General features: G+C 40.2%; 2 protein-coding genes across 2 annotated transcripts in view; one reads left to right on the top strand and one right to left on the bottom strand.

Annotated features, from left to right (window-relative positions):
• Positions 1-2,555: 2,555 nt before the first annotated feature.
• On the top strand, positions 2,556-5,068 carry SDR42E1 (short chain dehydrogenase/reductase family 42E, member 1; the record flags this gene model as incomplete). Its single annotated transcript, XM_082489469.1, has 2 exons — positions 2,556-2,623; positions 3,961-5,068. The coding sequence occupies 2 exons, from the start codon at positions 2,556-2,558 to the stop codon at positions 5,066-5,068; spliced, it is 1,176 nt and encodes a 391-aa protein (XP_082345595.1).
• Positions 5,069-8,818: 3,750 nt separating this feature from the next.
• The window catches only part of PLCG2 (phospholipase C gamma 2), a 67,732-nt gene continuing 57,396 nt past the window's right edge, over positions 8,819-19,154 (bottom strand). Inside the window, exons 29-33 of the mRNA XM_082489273.1 lie at positions 18,236-18,350; positions 16,788-16,955; positions 16,068-16,156; positions 12,471-12,655; positions 8,819-11,714 (exon numbers count right to left, since the gene is read on the bottom strand). Of these exons, the coding sequence (XP_082345399.1) occupies positions 11,672-11,714; positions 12,471-12,655; positions 16,068-16,156; positions 16,788-16,955; positions 18,236-18,350 (600 nt within the window). The 3' untranslated portion in view covers positions 8,819-11,671. The remainder of the gene's footprint in view (positions 11,715-12,470; positions 12,656-16,067; positions 16,157-16,787; positions 16,956-18,235; positions 18,351-19,154) is intronic.

The following is a 19,154-nucleotide window of genomic DNA, read 5'->3' as shown; positions in this document are numbered from 1 at the left end:
TTTACAGTATCTTAAGTACCGCTTCAGTATATTCATAATATTTACTCTAATTACAAGATGATCTGACACAATTCACTTACTGTAGATAATATACCAGGCAGAAAGCAAGAAAAGGCAGAATGTAGAAAGAGAGAGAGGTCTCAATCCTGCAAACTGTCCTGCACAGACGTATCACAAAGCCCAGAGGACAAAATGTCATCCTGAGGTTAACAGCTGCCAAGTCAAATACAAGGATTTACCCTCACAACATGGAGTGCAAGGTCAGAGACACCGTTCAATAGTACAAAGATCTATAAGCTATCGGGAGAAAGTGGCTGAACACGTGAAGTTTCCATTCTTGAAGATATTCAATACCAACACTGAGTAACCTGCTCTGGCTGAACCTGCTTTGTGTGAGGGGTTCAACTGGACAATCTCTGCCTTTTCCTTCCAACCTCAACTATTCTGCAATTTTGTGATATTCCATTCAAACACAATGTTTGATCAGAAGGCAGACATCAACTGTCATAAGCTACTGTGATACTCCTCAAAGATAAAGCACTTTGTTTTAGCAGACCTCGGGGACAATTCAGGACTCTTGTACTTTCCAGGTGATTAAACACTTGGGAAAATTTTCTTAAAATCTGCATCAAGTAGATTGATGTACTATACATAAATCCAGAAGGTATATGCACAGTATTTAGGGATACATAAGTGATTTTTCTGCTTCTGAGCTAGCATTCTCATACCCCTGTGAACACACCACTGACTATATGTCTGTATGGCATTTTAGGGGATGCTTCAAGGCTGCCTCAAACCCACTCTCTGCCCATACAGACAGCAGACAGGGAAATCAGCTATGATTGAAGGATGTCCCCCAAACCAGACACCCCGCATGTCTTCCTAGATGCAGCAGCTCTGCATAGCCATGTTGTACAGCACAAGCTCAACGCTTAAGATTGCTATTTAAGAGTCACAGAGGTTCACCAGCAAGAAATAATTGCTAAAAAAATTATTTAATCCTCCCAGGCTTCTTTTTAGACTCTGCTTAGTTTTAATTCTTGCCAGCCATCAATCAAAATAAAATCAGAGCATACTGAGTCTACTTCTATCAAGGTTTTGCACAACAGAAACTTGTGTGTTTTAAGTAGTTTTGACGCTGAATCCACTTTCTGAGCTCCAACATCCCCCGAGTGACTCGCACTTCTGCTAAAGAAAAAGACAAACTACCACAAAGCAGACTGCTATTGTAATTCTTCATCGTTTTCCTGCTCGGCTCTCTCTCGCAGACAGCTTGCAGTGGATTGCTGACGCTTAACTCGGGAGCAATTCCGCTGCAGTCAGTCAGCGCTGTGCTTTGTGTTCCCACTGCCGAGAGCATTTCAGCCTCTGCCCGAGTGCAGCAGACTGCTCTTGGCGTGTTATGTGGTACAGGCCTGCAACGGATGCACCAGGGTGCAGGACAGCCATGTTCACGGCCCCGAGACGCTGCGTGGGCACAGCTCTCCCGGACATGGTGGGTTATTCGAAGGTGGCCGTGCTATCTTCGTATCAGCATGTTCAGGAGCGCGGCCAGAAATTCCCCTGTCCACCCAAAACAGCTGGGATGGAAGGGCTCCTTAGCCACCAGGGCCCCTCTCAAACGTCCCAGACCTCTGCAAAGCCTCACGGCCCTGGGTCGATGCTTGCAGGCACACACTGAGGGAAAAATATAAGCATCAGGACGTGAGACAGCTGGGAACGGCTCAGACCTCAAAGACAAGGGGTGATTTCCCATTTTAAAGCACCTCAGGCTGAGAGCCAAGCTCTGGTCGAGCGTCACTGGGGAAGGGGGAAAGCAGCATCTTCCAAGCACACAAATTGACGCAACACGCCAAACTCCAACTAACCGACGTTCAGCGGGCCAAAAAAATCCAATATTTACGGAGGGACCTCTCGCCGGACCGCCCTCCCCGCGCTTCCCGCCCAAACCGCCCCGCCGCCATCCTGCCGCCCGGCTCCCGCCCCCCCGCCCCCGCCAAACTCCATTTCCCGTGCAGCCCAGCGGCAATGGCGGCGGCAGCGCGGCGTTCCGGGAAGGCGGCGGTCGGCAGAGCAGGTACGGGCGGGAGCCCGCCGAGCCGCGGGGTGGCAGCTCAGCCGAGAGCCCTTCCTGCCGCGGGGGCTCCTCAGCGCGGCCTGCGGGTCAGTTCGGAGAGGGCCGCGGCGGCCTTGCCTCTGAGGGAGCCGGTCCCGCCCCTGCTGCTCCGCCTGCAGTCGGTGTGCACGGAGCAGCCGCCGGACAAGGCCGGGGAGAGAAGTTGAGGACTAAGTCTTCATAACAGCAGATGTGTATTTGCTTTTTTCACAACAGCCATCTTTTCTCCAAGAGTAACTTATCCTGTGAGGAATAGCAGGGCAGAAGGTGGTTGTGCCTCGCCTAGCAGATGGTGAAACGAAGGGCTTCAATTAAAACATGAAATAGGTCTGTGAATAACTGAATGTGTAGGGATATTAAAACTCAGATTGGTTTTAATGTGTATTTTTACAATGTGTTTTATAGGTCAATTTCCTTAAATACTGCCCAAGGAAAGAGGATGGACCGAGAAAATACTGCTAAGGAAACAGTCCTCATTACTGGAGGAGGTGGTTATTTTGGCTTCCGGTTAGTGCATTAAATACTTACTACATACAAGAATAAATTTAATAGATTGCTGCTGGTGAGGCAACAAACTCTGTGTGTAAAAGGGAAAACCATGGGCCTCAGATGCCTGATCCAGTTCGCCCCATCTGATTCATCTTGGCCTCAGTTTTAAACAAACATACTATTCCGTTTCCACGTGTTTTAAGTAAATATGGTATCCTGTTTCTAAATGTCAAGCATCAGCTGACTTGCAGATGTTTACCTGTCTGGTCACCTTTGTAAGGGGGATTTAGATCATTATCTTTCAGCCTGAAGAGCAAGCCTACGCTTGTATACAGATCTTTCTTTTGACAGTAGGCCATGGCTTGCAAATAGTTACACACATGCTTAGCTATATCAATTAAATACTCCAGCTGCTCTCTACTCTCAAAAATATATTTATTTTTATGGGCAGTAGTGTTTTAGGATTTGAGTTGTTAATAGGGTGCTTATTTCAGTGAATTCAATTCCCCTTACTCTAGATGGCTCTGCTGGCCATGTAAAGAAAAAAAAAATCCTATTTTGAGCCCTACACTATCCCCTAAAGTACCTTCAGAGTTATAACTGCTTACATAGGTGAGAGATTGCAGTCATGACTAAAAAGTAAATTTCAAGCAGGGGAAAAAATAAATCTCAGAAGATACCTCTCTGACTTCTGCTTGGCTTTTTCCTCCACTGTCTTGCCCTTTAAGCACTATAGAAATATAACAGTTGTAGGAAAGGGGGAGAGGAATACCAGATTTATAGTTTGTGTCAATACCTGTGTTTATACCTGTGACTTGGAGTGAAATGTATTCGTACCAGCTTAGAAGCATCTCGCTCATTCCTCTTCTCCATAAATTTCAAACACAATGGCAAAGACCAAGCTATTGTTATGACAGAATTGGGATGGCAGAAAAGCAATAAGATAAAACCAATTTTTTTTTTTTTTTAAATATTTGGCTACAGGTTTACATCTGAGAGGTTTGCTGTTGCTGATCTGTTGTGGACAGAAGCAGAGTAATAGCTGGGTTCTTCCAAGAGACTGCTGAAAGCACTTTGGTTATATCTGTTCTGAGTTTTCCTTTACAGCAGTTACACCTCTTTTTTTTTTTTTTTTTTTCTCCAAAGTATTGATGGAGCACTAAATTAGTTCAGTACCTAAAGTATCAAATCTTCCACGTAGTAGATGGCTGAATAATTAAAAGACTCCCATCAGAAAAGGAAGGAAAAAAAAAATCAGTATTAAAATAGTTAATAGTCTTCTCCTACCTCTAGGTGAAATGTTTCATGCATCATTATGCTATGTATACTAACATACGGTTTCTGTCATGGTTTAGTTTAGGTTGTTCCATATACCAAAAGGGAGTTGATGTGATTCTCTTTGATGTCGCGAAGCCACTTCAAACCGTGCCAGAAGGAATAAAGTTTAGGCAAGGGGATGTCTGTTGCCTGTCTGAAGTGGAAAATGCTCTTAAAGATGTAATCTGCGTATTCCATATTGCTTCCTATGGAATGTCTGGCAGGGAGCAGCTGAACCGAAAACTTATAGAAGATGTCAATGTGAAAGGAACAGAAAATGTCATCCAAGCCTGCAAGAGCACAGGAGTGTCAAGTCTGGTTTATACAAGTACATATAACGTGATATTTGGAGGCCAGATTATAGAAAATGGGGATGAATCTCTGCCTTATCTACCTCTTCACCTTCATCCAGATCACTACTCCCGGACCAAATCTTTAGCTGAAATGAAGGTGCTGGAGGCAAATGGTGCTGAGCTTAGAAATGGGAAAGGTGTTTTAAGGACTTGTGCTCTCCGACCAGCAGGCATCTATGGGCCTGGAGAACAAAGACATCTTCCAAGAATAGTTAGTTACATTGAAAGGGGACTGTTTAAGTTTGTATATGGAGATCCTCTTAGTTTAGTAGAATTTGTACATGTAGACAATCTAGTTCAGGCTCATATCCTTGCCTCTGAGGCCCTCAAAGCCAACAACAAGCACATAGCTGCAGGCCAAGCCTATTTTATTTCAGATGGCAGGCCTGTAAATAACTTTGAATTTTTCCGACCGTTAGTGGAAGGTTTGGGTTACAAGTTCCCAACCTGTCGTCTTCCTCTCTCCCTTGTCTATTTTTTTGCATTCCTTACTGAAATAGTTCATTTTCTTGTAGGTCATGTTTATAACTTTCAGCCTCTCCTCACTCGCACAGAGGTTTACAAAACTGGTGTCACGCACTATTTTAGCATGGAGAAGGCCAGAAAGGAGCTGGGGTATGAGCCTCAGCAATATAGCCTGAATGAAGTGGTTGAGTGGTTTAAATCTCAGGGATGTGGGGCAAAGCCAAGAAAGTATACCATTATGCATCTTGTGAGGGATGGAGCATTACTGTTGCTGCTGATTGCTGTGATGGTCTCATGGTTTCCATCTGCAGTTACATTTTCACTCTGAAAGATGAAGCGCTCAGTACAGAGGACAGAGTTTAGTTATGTTCTCTGAGCACTCTTGCTTTTGACAGACAGGTAACAAAAAAAACCCCAAAACACAAACAAGAAAATACACATTTGTGTAAATATCTTCAACAGTTTTATCCCCAAGGAACATAAATGCTGAGTAAAAAGGTGTAATTTTCAGACATATTTCCTCTTCAGAGTAAAATTGACCAAATCACTAACAAGATGAAGCATGATATTACTGCAAACAGCATTTTATTTTGGGGTACAACAGCACACTACAGTGAATGGAACAAGTGTCCTTACGCCTGACCCTTCTTCTCCCTGATGGACATACTGTTCATCCCTGCCCTCTGTTCCTCAAAAGTTTGTGATACATGATCCAGAGCAGCTGATTCTTTGATCACATTCCAAACCCAAGTTCTGCTTCCCAGCTTGGATGTATATACGCCTAACCAAGATTAACTGATAAACTGCTAGACAATAAATAAATGCCTTTAAAAAAAAAATTTAATACGTTCTGGTGTGCTTTTCTGAGTTAACTGGGATCTAATGACATTTCTGAAAAATGCACAATGGTTAATCTAGGTTATAGCAAAGTGCTTGAAGCAGCACAGATTTGTAGATTTTTCCAACAGTAAAATATGCCTGTTTAAAATGAATGAGCTAGCTAAAGTGCATTCATGAATAAGACCTATGATTCTCCCAGCATTGTTGAATGGTTAAACAAATAATCCATCAAAGACATTTGGTAAGTGATTACATTCACGTTTCATGGTTTATAAAACATTTTTAGCCTTTTATAATTTTTCTTTAACAGCCGACACCATTTGAATAGAACTTCACCTTTGTAGTAGGATGATAAACACTTGACACAATGAAGCTCATAATTTTGTGGAGTTTTAAGAACAGAAAACAAGACTCTGTTAAGTACAGGTCACTACTGTCTCTCGCAACTCCTTCATCTCTGTCAGTTTAATATAGGAAGAGATACTGAGAAACTTCACATCAAAATGTGAAATCACAAAGTTGTTTTCCCATAACCCATCAGCAGTACAGTTTCAGTACTTCTTGATAAAAGGACAGTCCTTCAAGAAGTTCACACTTCTCTTTAAACTTTAGTCTTTCCATTTTAACAGCTGAGACTGTCTTTCCATTTTAACAGCTGAGACTATGCTGATCTTAAATTAATTTTGTGTAAGTTCCAGTGAGTTCAGTTCCATTAAACTCTACTGCAATAGAAATGGAGATTTGAAGAGGAAGGGACAGACAGTGCTGTTAAAGGATTCTCAGAGAACAAAAAATGCCCAAATAGAGAAACCAAGCTAAAAGTCCACTGCCACCTGTGCTCAGGGGACAGCTCAAGAGAGAACTCAACTTTCCCCCCCCCCCCATCATAGCAAATAAATCGAGGGGGCCTGGGGCAGCGTGCTTGTGTAGCAGGAGTGTTGCATTCCTTTATAAAGAGCTTATGTGCCTCCAACAGAGTGCTGACAGCAGAAGGGCCACTTTCCAGAAGCCATTAATATACAACATCATAGTCTTATTAAAAAGAAAGTTTATTCTTTCTGCAAACAGAAAACATGACCTCATGAAAGCAGTGGACAGCTGCTCTCTTTCCAACAGGCCCTGTTTCTCAAGTGAAAACCACTTGGTTATTTACCCCAGTAAGTTCTCTGGTTTTGACACAATGTTACCAGAAATAGATTAAGACATTTTAACGCCAGCAGAAGCAACAGACAAAACCAAAATGTACGTGAAGTTGCACAAGCCTGTTGCACAGAACCATAGCATCAGTATTTCATGCTAAGTCTTGTAGAAAGATCTTTTTAAGATATGGAACATGACTCCTGTGCCCCAGAGGAATTTCTGCTGCTATTTGTGATCTTTTTATTAGCAAAATTCAGCCACTGCCATCATAATTATATCAATGGTGGAGTTGGTGGAAGAAAATCTACGAAAGGGTCCTAAACTCAGGAAGCCCAAACCCAGGCCGTTAATGCTGGCTAAGGTTACAGCCCTGAAGAGCTTTTTAGGTACAACAGAAGAAGCTCCTTAGGAGACAAAAAACCCCATGAATACCAGAACTCCTGCAGAAGCTCAGCTCAACACGTGAACCTTTTCATTTGCCTGGAGTCAAGGACAGAACTTGTCACTGATAACAGAATAGGAGGCATTATTTTGTCCTAACTGCCCATGACTTCTGCTTGAGCACAGGATGCTAAATCAGGTACTTGTCAGGAGAAAAAGCAGCAGCTTGGCAACGGCCATCCCAGACCACATCCACAGTGTGTCGGTATATTCATTAATTCCCTGTCTTCAGCTCCATCTAGTAAAAAAAGCAAAGTCCTGACTGCAGAAGAAGTGAAGGATATGTATCCTCTTTCCAAAATGAAAACAGGAAATCTGTGGCTTAAGGAGATGCTTTAAAATTACTTGGAAATTACATATGTATAAAGCCAGTCATAGCTGCTCTATTTTAAGTATTTTACAATGAGAATCCTCTCTCCTCCTTCCTGGTTTTTTACTTGTTATTACTACTCTTGCACGAATAGCTGAGTAAATTAAAGTAATTAATTCAAGTGTTGTGTCTGTTTTCAAATTTTAATCTATTACCCGTTTTCCTGAAAGTGAATTACCAGAAATGCATCTAAAAACTGAAAAAGCAGAACTGAAAATATAGCACAGCTTCAATTTTTCCTAGTCCTCAAAATCATTTAACAATTGACAGGTGCTTCACTAAATGAATCACAGAATGGTCAGGGTTGGAAGGGACCTCTGGAGATCATCCAGTCCAACTCACCTGCCCAAGCAGGGTCACTTACAGCAGGTTGCACAGGACGGCATCCAGGCGGGTTTGGAATGTCTCCAGAGTGGGAGACTCCACCACCTCTCTGGGCAGCCTGTGCCAGTGCTCTGCCACCCTCAAAGGAAAGAAGTCCCTCCTCATGTTCAGATGGAACTTCCTATGTTCAAGTTGGTGTATCAGGGTGGAAAAAAAAGTGAGAACACTGGCAACAAAACACCTGAATGAAGCAATTTTGGGGGCTTCAGAACGTGTGTGTACTAATATTCAGAAACTAAAAGATGATAAAGGCCATTTGGCTCATCTAATGACCTGTAGAAGACCTAGGCCGCAGATACCTCATTTTGATTCCTGCTCAACGTGTATATAATTTTTATCAAAAGACTGAGAAAAAATTTATTCCCAAGACTTTCAACAATGAAAAACCCCAACATAAAGACAAGCACGTGTTCACCCAGCAGCGCTCCTGCCCATGCAATTAAGGGCACCTTATGGGCAGAAATAATTTTACAGTGAACATCAAGATTACTGTGCTTCCAAATTACTACAAACTCATCTTTGACTTGTTCAGACTTTATTGTTTGAGCTGACCCAAGTTCGACGCTCACGGGGCCTGAAGGTTATATCTACCTATCACTGAGAAAGGTCGGTTAGAAGTTGCAAGTTAAACATGATCTTTGACCTTTTCCTTCTGCCCTGTTTTCTTTGCAGCCAGATGTAGTGCAACAATAACCATGTCTATGGAAACAATCAATAAGTCACTTCATCTCAAAAACACAGAAATGCCCTTGTTCCAACCTCTAGCAGAACACACCATAACATGCCAGCAGACCACTTTTCAGTAAGAACTCACTCATACAGCTTCAAAGGACCGGCAAAATTCATGAAATTCAATGAGCAATGCTTAAACAAAGAAGCATCTGGCATCATTCACACCACTGCTGAGATATCAAAAATTATTTATTAAAAATAAGTTATTTTAAGGCTTTAAAACAGTTTCTATAAGAATACAACAATTTAAAAGATATTGTTAACTTCAAAAAATTTGTAAATGTTTTTCCTCTGAGATTACAAAATCAGCACATGCATCCAAACCTACTTTCATATTAAAACAGTTGCAACTGTGAAAAACTTGCTACAGAGTCTGCCCTGACAAAGAATTGAGAGGTGAGGTCTTGGAGTTGAAACACAGAATGCAAGAGACAAGAGAAGAGTCAGTACACAGCCTTGCCCATCGCGTGCAAGTCGACAACACAGTCAATACAGTATTTTTCTCCTGAATACAGTGTAGCATTATACTCTGGGGAAAAGTCTTACCGTAAAATGGAATGCATTTTCATAAGTACAGAGGGAGTGCCTCTTATGACTTTTGACATCACGTATGCATGCAGAACGTGCACAGGACTTTTCAAAGGACTATAAAACATCCTAATTCTTAAATATTTGCAGAGCAGCAGCACAAGGAACACCCGTGTTCATCACACAATGGCTGTTCTGTGTCAGGAACGTACATACCAAGGAAAGAAGCCAGGACAAATGGACAATTTGGTTATGTCACACACCCACAAAATGAAACAAAAAATCCACCACAGCAACAGCCTCAAGCTCTAGGGGTTGATCACCCTAAGCCCTAGCATCTCATATTCTGCTGGTTTTTGTGATCAGTCCAAAGCTAGCTGGTATTCAGCTGCTGATAAATCCTGTCCCACCTGTAGCAATAACCTCAGGAACTTCCAGACAAGGCTTTGGGCCACCTTGTCTGACCAACACAGTGTGCACACAACAGTAGACGGGAATCACAGGGACTGTTGAACGAAATATATAGCAGAGGGACTGATCATATGACAAACTAACCGTGTCCTGGAACATGCTACAAAATGCGTGTTCACCAAAGGTGTCCCCCCAACTCAAGGAACAGAACTGGATCATCTCACTACACCTGGGTACTGCAGAGAAGCCCAGCTCTATACAGCAGTCCAGGCTACAGCTCCACCTCCCAAATTCACAGCTGATGTGATTTTCGTCTTTGTTTGAGGGAGGTTTGCACCCATCTAAATCCTTGAACAGGTCAGTCACAACTGAAGAGATTTCAGGCAGGAGGAAGAAAAGCAGAGAATTGCCTTTAACTTTGCTCTCTTCTCTTTTTCACTTGGGTGATTAGTAATTAATTTCTTTATAATAAAAAAATTTACAGAAGCCACCCCATTGTGGGACACACTATTATAGCACTTTCATCTTTGAGACAAGACTGTCTTTACAGAATAACTAAAACCTCAAGGGGGTTCCTCAAACCATCATCTGTGAATGCACAATGGCATCAATTAAGTGCCTCTTGAAACAACAGAAGTCATAGCGTGGGGAGCGAGAGAAACTGAAAATTGCTGAGGCAGCTTCATCAGGCCATGAATCCCAAATCCATGCAAGTTTTCTGTGATCAGAAATACAGCACTATGTATGCAGTATTTTATGCCTCAAGCAGTCACTTAGGCAGGAAAACTCCTCTGCACACATTTGAAAGTTAAAGTCGAGCATACAGATAGCAAAACTCCACCCATGTAGAGATAAAGCAACTAGGAATTTGAGAGTAATAACATAGTGCTAGCACAAAGAACCAACACACACACACAAATCATGACAACCGGTGTCAAATATGCTGTCGAAGGACTTTGGTTCTGCTCTAGCAGGAAAACACACTTGCTGATCTAACCAGTTTTCTCATCTGTAGCTCCATGTTCTTCATTTGATTAAAGCCGTAAGAACGATGTACCTCTATATTTGTGAATAGTATCTCTCTTGAATTAGATACATTTTGGGAAAACATCTACATTTATTCAACACTAACATTTGAGACTATCATCTAAGTAGGATTGCAAGATTAAAAATGGACAGTTCATTAAAAAATTCATTTCTAAGCACATCAGCAACTGAAAGGATTTGCAAAATGATACTATACCAAAGTAAATGCTTTTCAGAATTTGAAATACCTTTCCTTTCCACAAACAACCAGGTATTTCCTACTGCATATCTTAAAACTTTTCCTTCTGGTGCCTTGAGGCTGTGAACATAGGTTCACAGGGGCTATGAATACAGGTTCACACATCGTTCCTCTCAAACATTTACAGAGAGTGCAAGAGGAGAAACACAACTACAGTCACAGAGGATATTTGGTTTCAACAAAATTAACATATTATCTAGTTCTCAAAAATGCAACAGAAAACTTTTAACAAGAGACAATAGGGCATGAGCTATCAGCTGCCCAAAATATTTTATACAGTATCAGAAGTACAATCTGCTGCCTTGGGCACTGTGACATACATGACATGACAATGCTGGTATAGAAGTGCTTTTATAGCATTTAATAAATTAAAAACTCACTACCAGTTAATCTTAAGGAGCCAGGTTGTTAAAGTGGTGTGATTCCATGCATGCAAATTGTTGTGAATGTCTTACCTTATATCCTGCGTACACAAATACAGTAGATGACTGATACTTGTACTTCAGCTATTGATAATAAGAAGTGAGGTCTATCCAACTACACACCCTCAAATTTTAAAAATCTTGGAATACACAGAAGGTCTGGCCTGCACAGAGGGTATGCTTTGTACAGAATATAAATTATTAGGAATTAAAAGAGTTTTCTTTTAACAAGAAATTATTAAGGAAACCCATCTTTCCTCTTCTTCCTCTTCTTCCAGTCATTCAATCTGATGAGACTGTCATTGAGTAGGACGACCAGGACTAATTAGTATCTCTTCCTGAATTGCACCATAAAGCACACATCAAAGAATGACTGCTTTAAGAGTAGAATTTGCTGTTACTGACTTTCTTCTCCTTTAATCTTAAGGGAAAAGAAAAGGAAAAAGTCAAGTCTACTAGGAATTCCTCACAGGAAAACAGTCTACCTAGTTCAATGTACTTAGATACAAACAGTAATGTATCAGCAGCAGGCATTGCATTTTTTTCCCCTCAATAAATCGGAGTAAGCCAGTAATTCATAAAAAAAGGTAAAAACATTTAAAGAAAAGCCTTCCTCCTATCCCATCTTGAGATCTACTCACTTTCTCCTGGTACATGAAGCCTCTGTCTGTCTCCCTCACATCTGGCCCAAAGGTGGCGACAAAGGAGAAAGATCCTTCCCTAAGCTTTGGATAATGTACTGACACTTTACTGACAATTCTATGCTGCTACAACTCGATACTGTTTTTATCTTTTGTGGTTTGTGTCTCTGGAAGCATATTCTGTTTCCACATATCTAATATGCTAACAACATTTCCAGGGTCATAACTTTGATGGCGTAGAAGGAGTGAGGCGGTTTATTTATTTGGCTGTATATACTTCCAGGCTTTCCTCCTGGAAAGCAGGAGAAGAGGGGAATACAAACTCACAGGATTACACGTTTCACTGTGATCACTGGAACAGAGATGTCACTGAGCAGACATTTCACAGCATCTGCTGGCCTCTAGTGGCTTGCAGCCCAGCCTTGCTTCAGATACACTCACTCTTTAGATGCTCATTTTGATAAATCTGAGATTCTCTTACCATAAATCATGTCTAGATAGAGCTGCCTTGGAAAGGAGAATGATTATCAACCCACCTGCGGTTGCACGTCTCTTGATATATCTGTAGTTTGTGCTCATTCACATTGAATTCTTTTAATATAGCATCTCTGTTAGGATTCCTTAAATTCATATGGGTGTCATAAAGGAACAGCTGGTTATTAAGCTCCTCCTGCCGCTTCCGAAGTTGCCGACATGAGGAATAAAGCTCTTCTTCACTCTCCTTCAAAAGAATATCAGAAATCAATGTAACTTGTAAGACACATACCCAATGTGACACAGAATCAACATAGTTTGGGGGATTATTTTGTTTTCTTAAACACATTCCATTAGTTTTATACAGAATGTTTTATAAAATTAGGTTTATGTTTTTGGAATGTTTAGAATGAAACAAACTAGCAAAGAAAGCCATAACCTCCAACAGGGGCATCAGGGACATTCCAGCACAATGTGTATATCCAAAAACTTCTATTGGAATATTTTTCCCTAATAAAGCATGTGAGTCTGTTGGGGAAAGGACAGCAAATGGTTTATTATAGTCAGATATGAGATTACAATAGTTTTTAAAACACTTTTTTAAAAAGTTTAATTTTTGACTGTTCCATCATATTTTCATATTTGTGTGCTTTCCTATTGAAATCGAGACTAAAAGTGGAAATACTGCCTAGTAAATAGGACCCCTAATAGCAGCAGGTACTCAGATGATCGAGAAAGGACAGATCCTGTGTTTCTGTAGACCTATGGCAACTCAATACTTGCAGACAAACTGACTAAGTATTTGAAGACTAATTTGCAGCAGTCTGAGTTTCTGTTGTTGTATGTGGCCCAGAGTAGAAATTCCCAAAATACTCCACAAGTATAAAATTATCATGATGAGTTCAAATTATTTTAATACTTCAAAACTTCAGATGCAAAAACTGTCTCCTTTATAGAGTTACTAGTGGGGTATAGTACTGGCAGGACTGAAGTCTTAATTTTCACATCAGCAGCAAAACAAGATACTCATCCTACAAGGAATGACATGCAATCAATAAATGTAATAAATCTAAACATTTTCAGAGGCAGCATACTAATAAGAATGCCTCGTTCTGCACTCAGTGCAGATCTAGGAAAACTGACAGGTTAGCAACATACCCAAGGGGTTTCAGTTAGAGCAACAAGATCCTTTTCTAAACCTTCATTTTCCTCCTGAAACAAATTCCTACAGCTCGCAGATATGGGCTGAAGCAACTGAAACAGCCTCAGTGCTATTAAGATTTAAAAAGTAATTTTTTTTTTATTTATTTACTTTTTTTCTTTTAAAGGGGAAGGAAACTTTGCATTCCCAAATCACAAAAGGAAAAGCAGATTGACAATTACCAACTTGCAGGAGCAGTCATCAAGACACCTATGAACTACTATTTGTTCTTGTAAATAAATGTATCCACAAAACTAGACTTTAAAACCCCACTTAAGAATGTCCACTTCAATGTTTATGTTAAAAATATATACACCATTGAGGCTGATTGTAATCAGAAAATGCTGAATAGATATACATACTTTCTGAAGTAAAGTGTAAATCAATTTTCAAGCAAATAAGATGCTTCTAAATGTAATGACAGCCTCAGTAAAGTACAGTTTCTACAATATCAAGAAAACCTGTTAATTTCAATAGAAACTACATGAGGCCCTACATAATAATTCATAAATGTGCATGCTTACGTCTACGATATTTTTGCTTCGCTATTCCTGAGAAATTCCACAGCCATCTGTAATTCCCCTTTATAATTTTGTATCTCATCTCCAAGAGCATGCAGATGGGCTCTGTATATAAACAGGCCTGTTATTAAATTCTATCATTTTATGGAGGGTCATCATTTAAAAAAAGGGGGCAGAAGAACAGATGGAGACAGCCTTGATCTTTTCTGATGCTTCTTGAATGATCTGGCAAAAGTTCTAGAAGTTGATTAACTATGGCAAGTCTTGGTTTGTCGCAGACTGACAAACAAAAGGGAAAATTTTTGAAAGTTCTCCTGCTACTGCATTACCACCCAGAGACATCAGACACTAAAAAACACAGAGCTGTGCTGCATCTTCATTTGGTTTAACAAGCAGAAGGGGCTTCAAGAGTGCGAAATGCGCTACTGCCAAAGGACTCGATGATGACAGATTGGGAGACATACTGCTGCTATGAACAACACTTTAAGAGCTACTCCTGCCCCAGGCAAATAATGATCTGAATTTCTGAAGAGAAACCACGGCAGGAGGAATTCACAATATATCTAACAAAGGATGTCCATGCTCAACATATTAGGCAATAGTAAGTTGCTGCCAGTTTCCTCAAAGGCAGCAAGCCAAAAAATAGCATTTTATCAGTCCTCCTCTATCAGACTTGGGTCCATGAAACACAAACATTTTAAACATTATCTTCAAAGGACATAGGTCTCTTTTGTTTACACACACACAGGCAGACATGCTCTTGGTCTCAGCGTCTAGCCCTCCCCTGCTTTCATGACTCTTTGCTAGCCAATAGAAGGAAGCTACCATGGCTGCCGAACACTGTCATTATACACAGTCATTTTACATCATGTGTTCTGAGGTGGCTTTGTAAAAATTTGACAAAGGATGTTCGAAAAAGGCTGCCACTCCTTTGTGAGGAAGAATGTGACCGAATTCAGTAATTTCCATTTCAGTGTATGCAACTGCAGGCGCAAATCCCTCCAGAGACACAATGACTTACAGTTAGCAGAAGTTGGTGTTTTAATCAGGAAAAATAATGTACATTGCTGTGAACTGCAGCATAGGCCTGAATGATTGTGAAAAACTATAAATAAGAAGTTGGAATTATTTTTTTTCTCTGAATCTGAAGGGTAGTGGAAAGCACCCCGAAATACCCACTTCCCAGAAGCATCTTTAAACTTTCATCACATGGCCTCTACACCACTGTATTTAAATTACATAAAATATTATTGAGACAAAGAGAGAATCTGAGAATAATCCTGCTTCAAATCAACATATACAGCAGCACCTCTGGAACACCAACAGGTGCTGTTCACAGATCAGCCACTTCAATGCCTGGCTTCATATGCAAGGATGCATCATTATGTTTACCCCTATATGTTTAAAAATACTAGTACTTCAATTAGGTGTTTTAGAGAGGCTTAAGAGAAGATTAACACTTCTGTAGGAACCAGAATATGTCTTCCACCTGACAGGCTGTTTATTTTAATGAATACTGGGAGAAATGACTCTCTTCTCTTCCTAAAGTGTTAGTTTGTGGTGTTTTTTTTTTTTTTTTTTTATGTAGGACCTTTAAAAAAAAGATTATTCTACAAAGTTAAAGCTGAATTTAGCTAGCTTTGCATGGCATCAGTCAGTTAACAAGGGAAGACAATGACCATGCTGTTACAGCAAAAACTAGTGGAGGTAATGAGGCTTTGAGAGTGCATTATTTCTTTTAAACAACTGCATAATCTGTCCACCCAGAGGGAGAGTAACTCAATTTGTGTTATTTGTCTTCCCCAGTACCTACAGAAGTTATGCCTGACAGTAGCACATCAGACACAGAACAGAAAGCTAAATCCTCATTTCCTGGTTTCTACAAAGAACTGGTAACATATATTCTAAGTGCACAAAAAAAACCCAGTGGTTCTCACCAGAACTTGTTGCATTTCACAGTGAACCAGAAGTGCGGCCAGCTCTATATCTTCGCTATAGCCATTCTTGAGAGGAACTGATCTAAAACCTGGTGGTGAGGAACGTATACACAGGACAGTTAGAGTCAAGGCAAAGGGTTATCTGCAGTCACAAAAACGGTGCATACAGTGCTGAGAGCTAACAGATCCTTCATTGCTCAAATGCTCCACTGCTGAGAGCAGGCTTTGCTATGAGAGTTACAGGGAAGCAAAAAGCAAGAATGGCAAATTTGATAAACACACAACTTCATGTGCACTTGAAAACTGAAGCAAGAAGCAGAGGAAAGCAGAAAGCTTACTCTACGTACATCCACATCTAAGGTAATTAACAAAACAAATGCACTGACACCAAAACAGAAAAAGAATCTTCCCAGATTTTACTCAGAGCTCATAACCCTGTTGCTGAAATGGATTACGTAGTAAAGGCAGCAGAAATTATTCTACGTAATGCTTTCCTATCTCAGTTAAAAAAAAAAAAAATTCAAGAAGGTGAGAGGATTATTTTAAATACTTATACACTACACACCCAGTATCATAACAAACAATGGATTCAAGGAACTCAGATCAAAAGAGCACTTGTCCTTTGGCATGTTGTAGCTGCTACTGACAGCAAAGTCACAATACAACAATGCTGAACAGCATCTTTCTGACTTAGCCCCTTATTACACCCACTGATCTTACCTGATTTGATTCCTTTGATGGGGAAAGTGGCATGTGCTAAGAAATTCGGATCACTGAACATATCCTCCTCATAAACAACAAAGCGCAGAAACGCTAGATTTGGATCATAAATTTCAAATTTCACTTGCTCTGGACAGGGTGTCCAAACTGGATTAAGGCCATTGTCATCTGTAATGAAAAGGATACATTTGCAGTATGAAACAATTATTTCACTTCATTCACATATGTGTCCCAGGACATTTTCTGAGGATACAAAGGCCCCAAAATCCTATTTACCATCTGTCTCCTGCTGCAACTTTGCTTCAAAAGGTTTGTATTTGTTTATTTGTGGGGGGAAATAGGAGGAAACTTGGCAGGGATGGAAATCCATGAAGAAAACCTATTATTTGTATTTAAACAGATAAAACCTACTTGGACATGTATTTGTAAAAAAAAAAAAAAAAAAAAAAAAAAGCTAATTTATTGCTCATATTCATGAGCCTCATGGTCCACTTCAGAGTAAAAGCCTGAAAAGCACTGGGAAGACTAATGTACAATGGCCCAGTTCTTACAGTCATTTATGGAAGACCAAGTAATTTGGTGTGTGTGTCACAGCCAGGAAGTTTGTTCTCTAAACTCTTGGTCACTTCCCACAAAATGTTAAAATCATAATCCTCTGCTCTGAAGTACTGAAGAGCCACAATGCACGTTCTGCTCCTGATTCTGTGTTTATCTTCCACTGGTATCAGTGGTTTGGATAATTAGAACTAAAGCCTCTTCTCTACTAAAGGAACACTGCTGCATCCAGAAATATTAAATGACGAAATATTCAGTGGCTGAGATATTGCCCCATTTCAGTGCACTTAAATTAAGCTCATTGTACACACAAACACACATGCACACAAACACACATCCTTTATCCAGAACTCACCAGGAGTGAGCTTTGACCAAACTTCTATTGCACTGCAAGTTATACTACTTTACAGCCATACATACCCAAGCTGTCCCTGAGGGGATGCCAGTCTTATAACCCAAGTTTAAATAAACACAGTCTGGATCGCACAGTAGTAACTTCCTATTTGGGCCAGACTTTTGGGAACTGACTAGCGCTGTTGGAGGCACTTTCAAGACAGCAATTTTTTAAAATATGCAAATACACAAATTTATGCATGGGCAAAACCATAACAGAATTGTGACTTTTTTTTTTTTTATAACAAACTACAACAGTGCTTTTTTTTTCCTAAATTTTATATACATTGAAGTTTCCCAAATTAACTGACCCTGAGGCAAGCAAAAGAATAATATTGTATGACTCGCCAGTCCAGAGCAACAGTTAACTTATTCCTCCCTATACAGACTGCTGGCCAATTACAGACAACATAAATTCATGGTCATCCTCTACTCACTTTATTTAAGCGCACTGGAAGTATAACCATATCCCTACAACACAGAAAACCGCAGATACTCACTCACAACTGTTGTCTTGAATTTGTTGTTATCATATTCAGCCCCACAAATTTCTACCTCTACAAAGGGACAAGCGATGCTTCTACCAAGTTTAGGGAGATGACGAGCACCTAAAACCTGCAAAAGCAACTGTACATTATAACCACCTCCAAAGGAAACTTGGCACCGTTATTTCTGTACGGTAAGTAGCCTACACAACTTGGGGGGGGGGGGGAGGGAATCCCTGTAGCTGACATTCATTACACACAGTATGCAGTTCCAGACCAGGCCTGTAACCTAAGTTTTGTTATCTTTCCTCAGTCTTTATCGCATATCTATTTTAAGACATTCCTGCTTTGCTTTCACAGCCCCAGTTTACCTCTTCTCTAAAACGTAGTGAAAAGCAGTTATGTGTTTCTTCTTTCTCAGAAAACATATTTTTAAAGGACACCTATTACTGTATAGCAACTGAGAACAGAAACGAGTTCAGTTCCTGTTTGGCACCAGAAGACAACATGGCATAATTATCATATGATAAACCCATTTCTCCATGAAAAATGAGAATGACATTCTGATCAAGTCACAGTATACTAAATATGATGAAGGGGGAGGTCAGCTTATTATTTTTTCTGCTGAGTTTCTATATTTTATTATAAATATCTTTCTTCCACACTAGAAATCTCTGAACTAGTTAGTCTGCTGCTAACTAACCTACAAAAGGATCCTTCTATTGAGAAGTCATTAGATTGGAAACACAAGGTAGCTCATTTTGAATTTTTATTAGCAATTATATAAAATTATCTCAGGATTGTGTTTTCAGTCCTACAGCATGTGCTTCATTAGCATGATAAAGATATATATTTCTTTTCAGGAACCAGTGGAATTAGTTTTATTCTCAAACACACTGACATTTAAAAACAGTATTTTGACAATCTGTCAGAT

This window comes from Vanellus vanellus, assembly GCF_965231255.1.
Source record: "Vanellus vanellus genome assembly, chromosome: 12".
In the NCBI taxonomy this organism is placed as follows: domain Eukaryota; kingdom Metazoa; phylum Chordata; class Aves; order Charadriiformes; family Charadriidae; genus Vanellus; species Vanellus vanellus.
The sequence above is the reverse complement of the archived record's forward strand: the minus strand, read 5'-3'. Positions and strand labels throughout refer to the sequence as shown.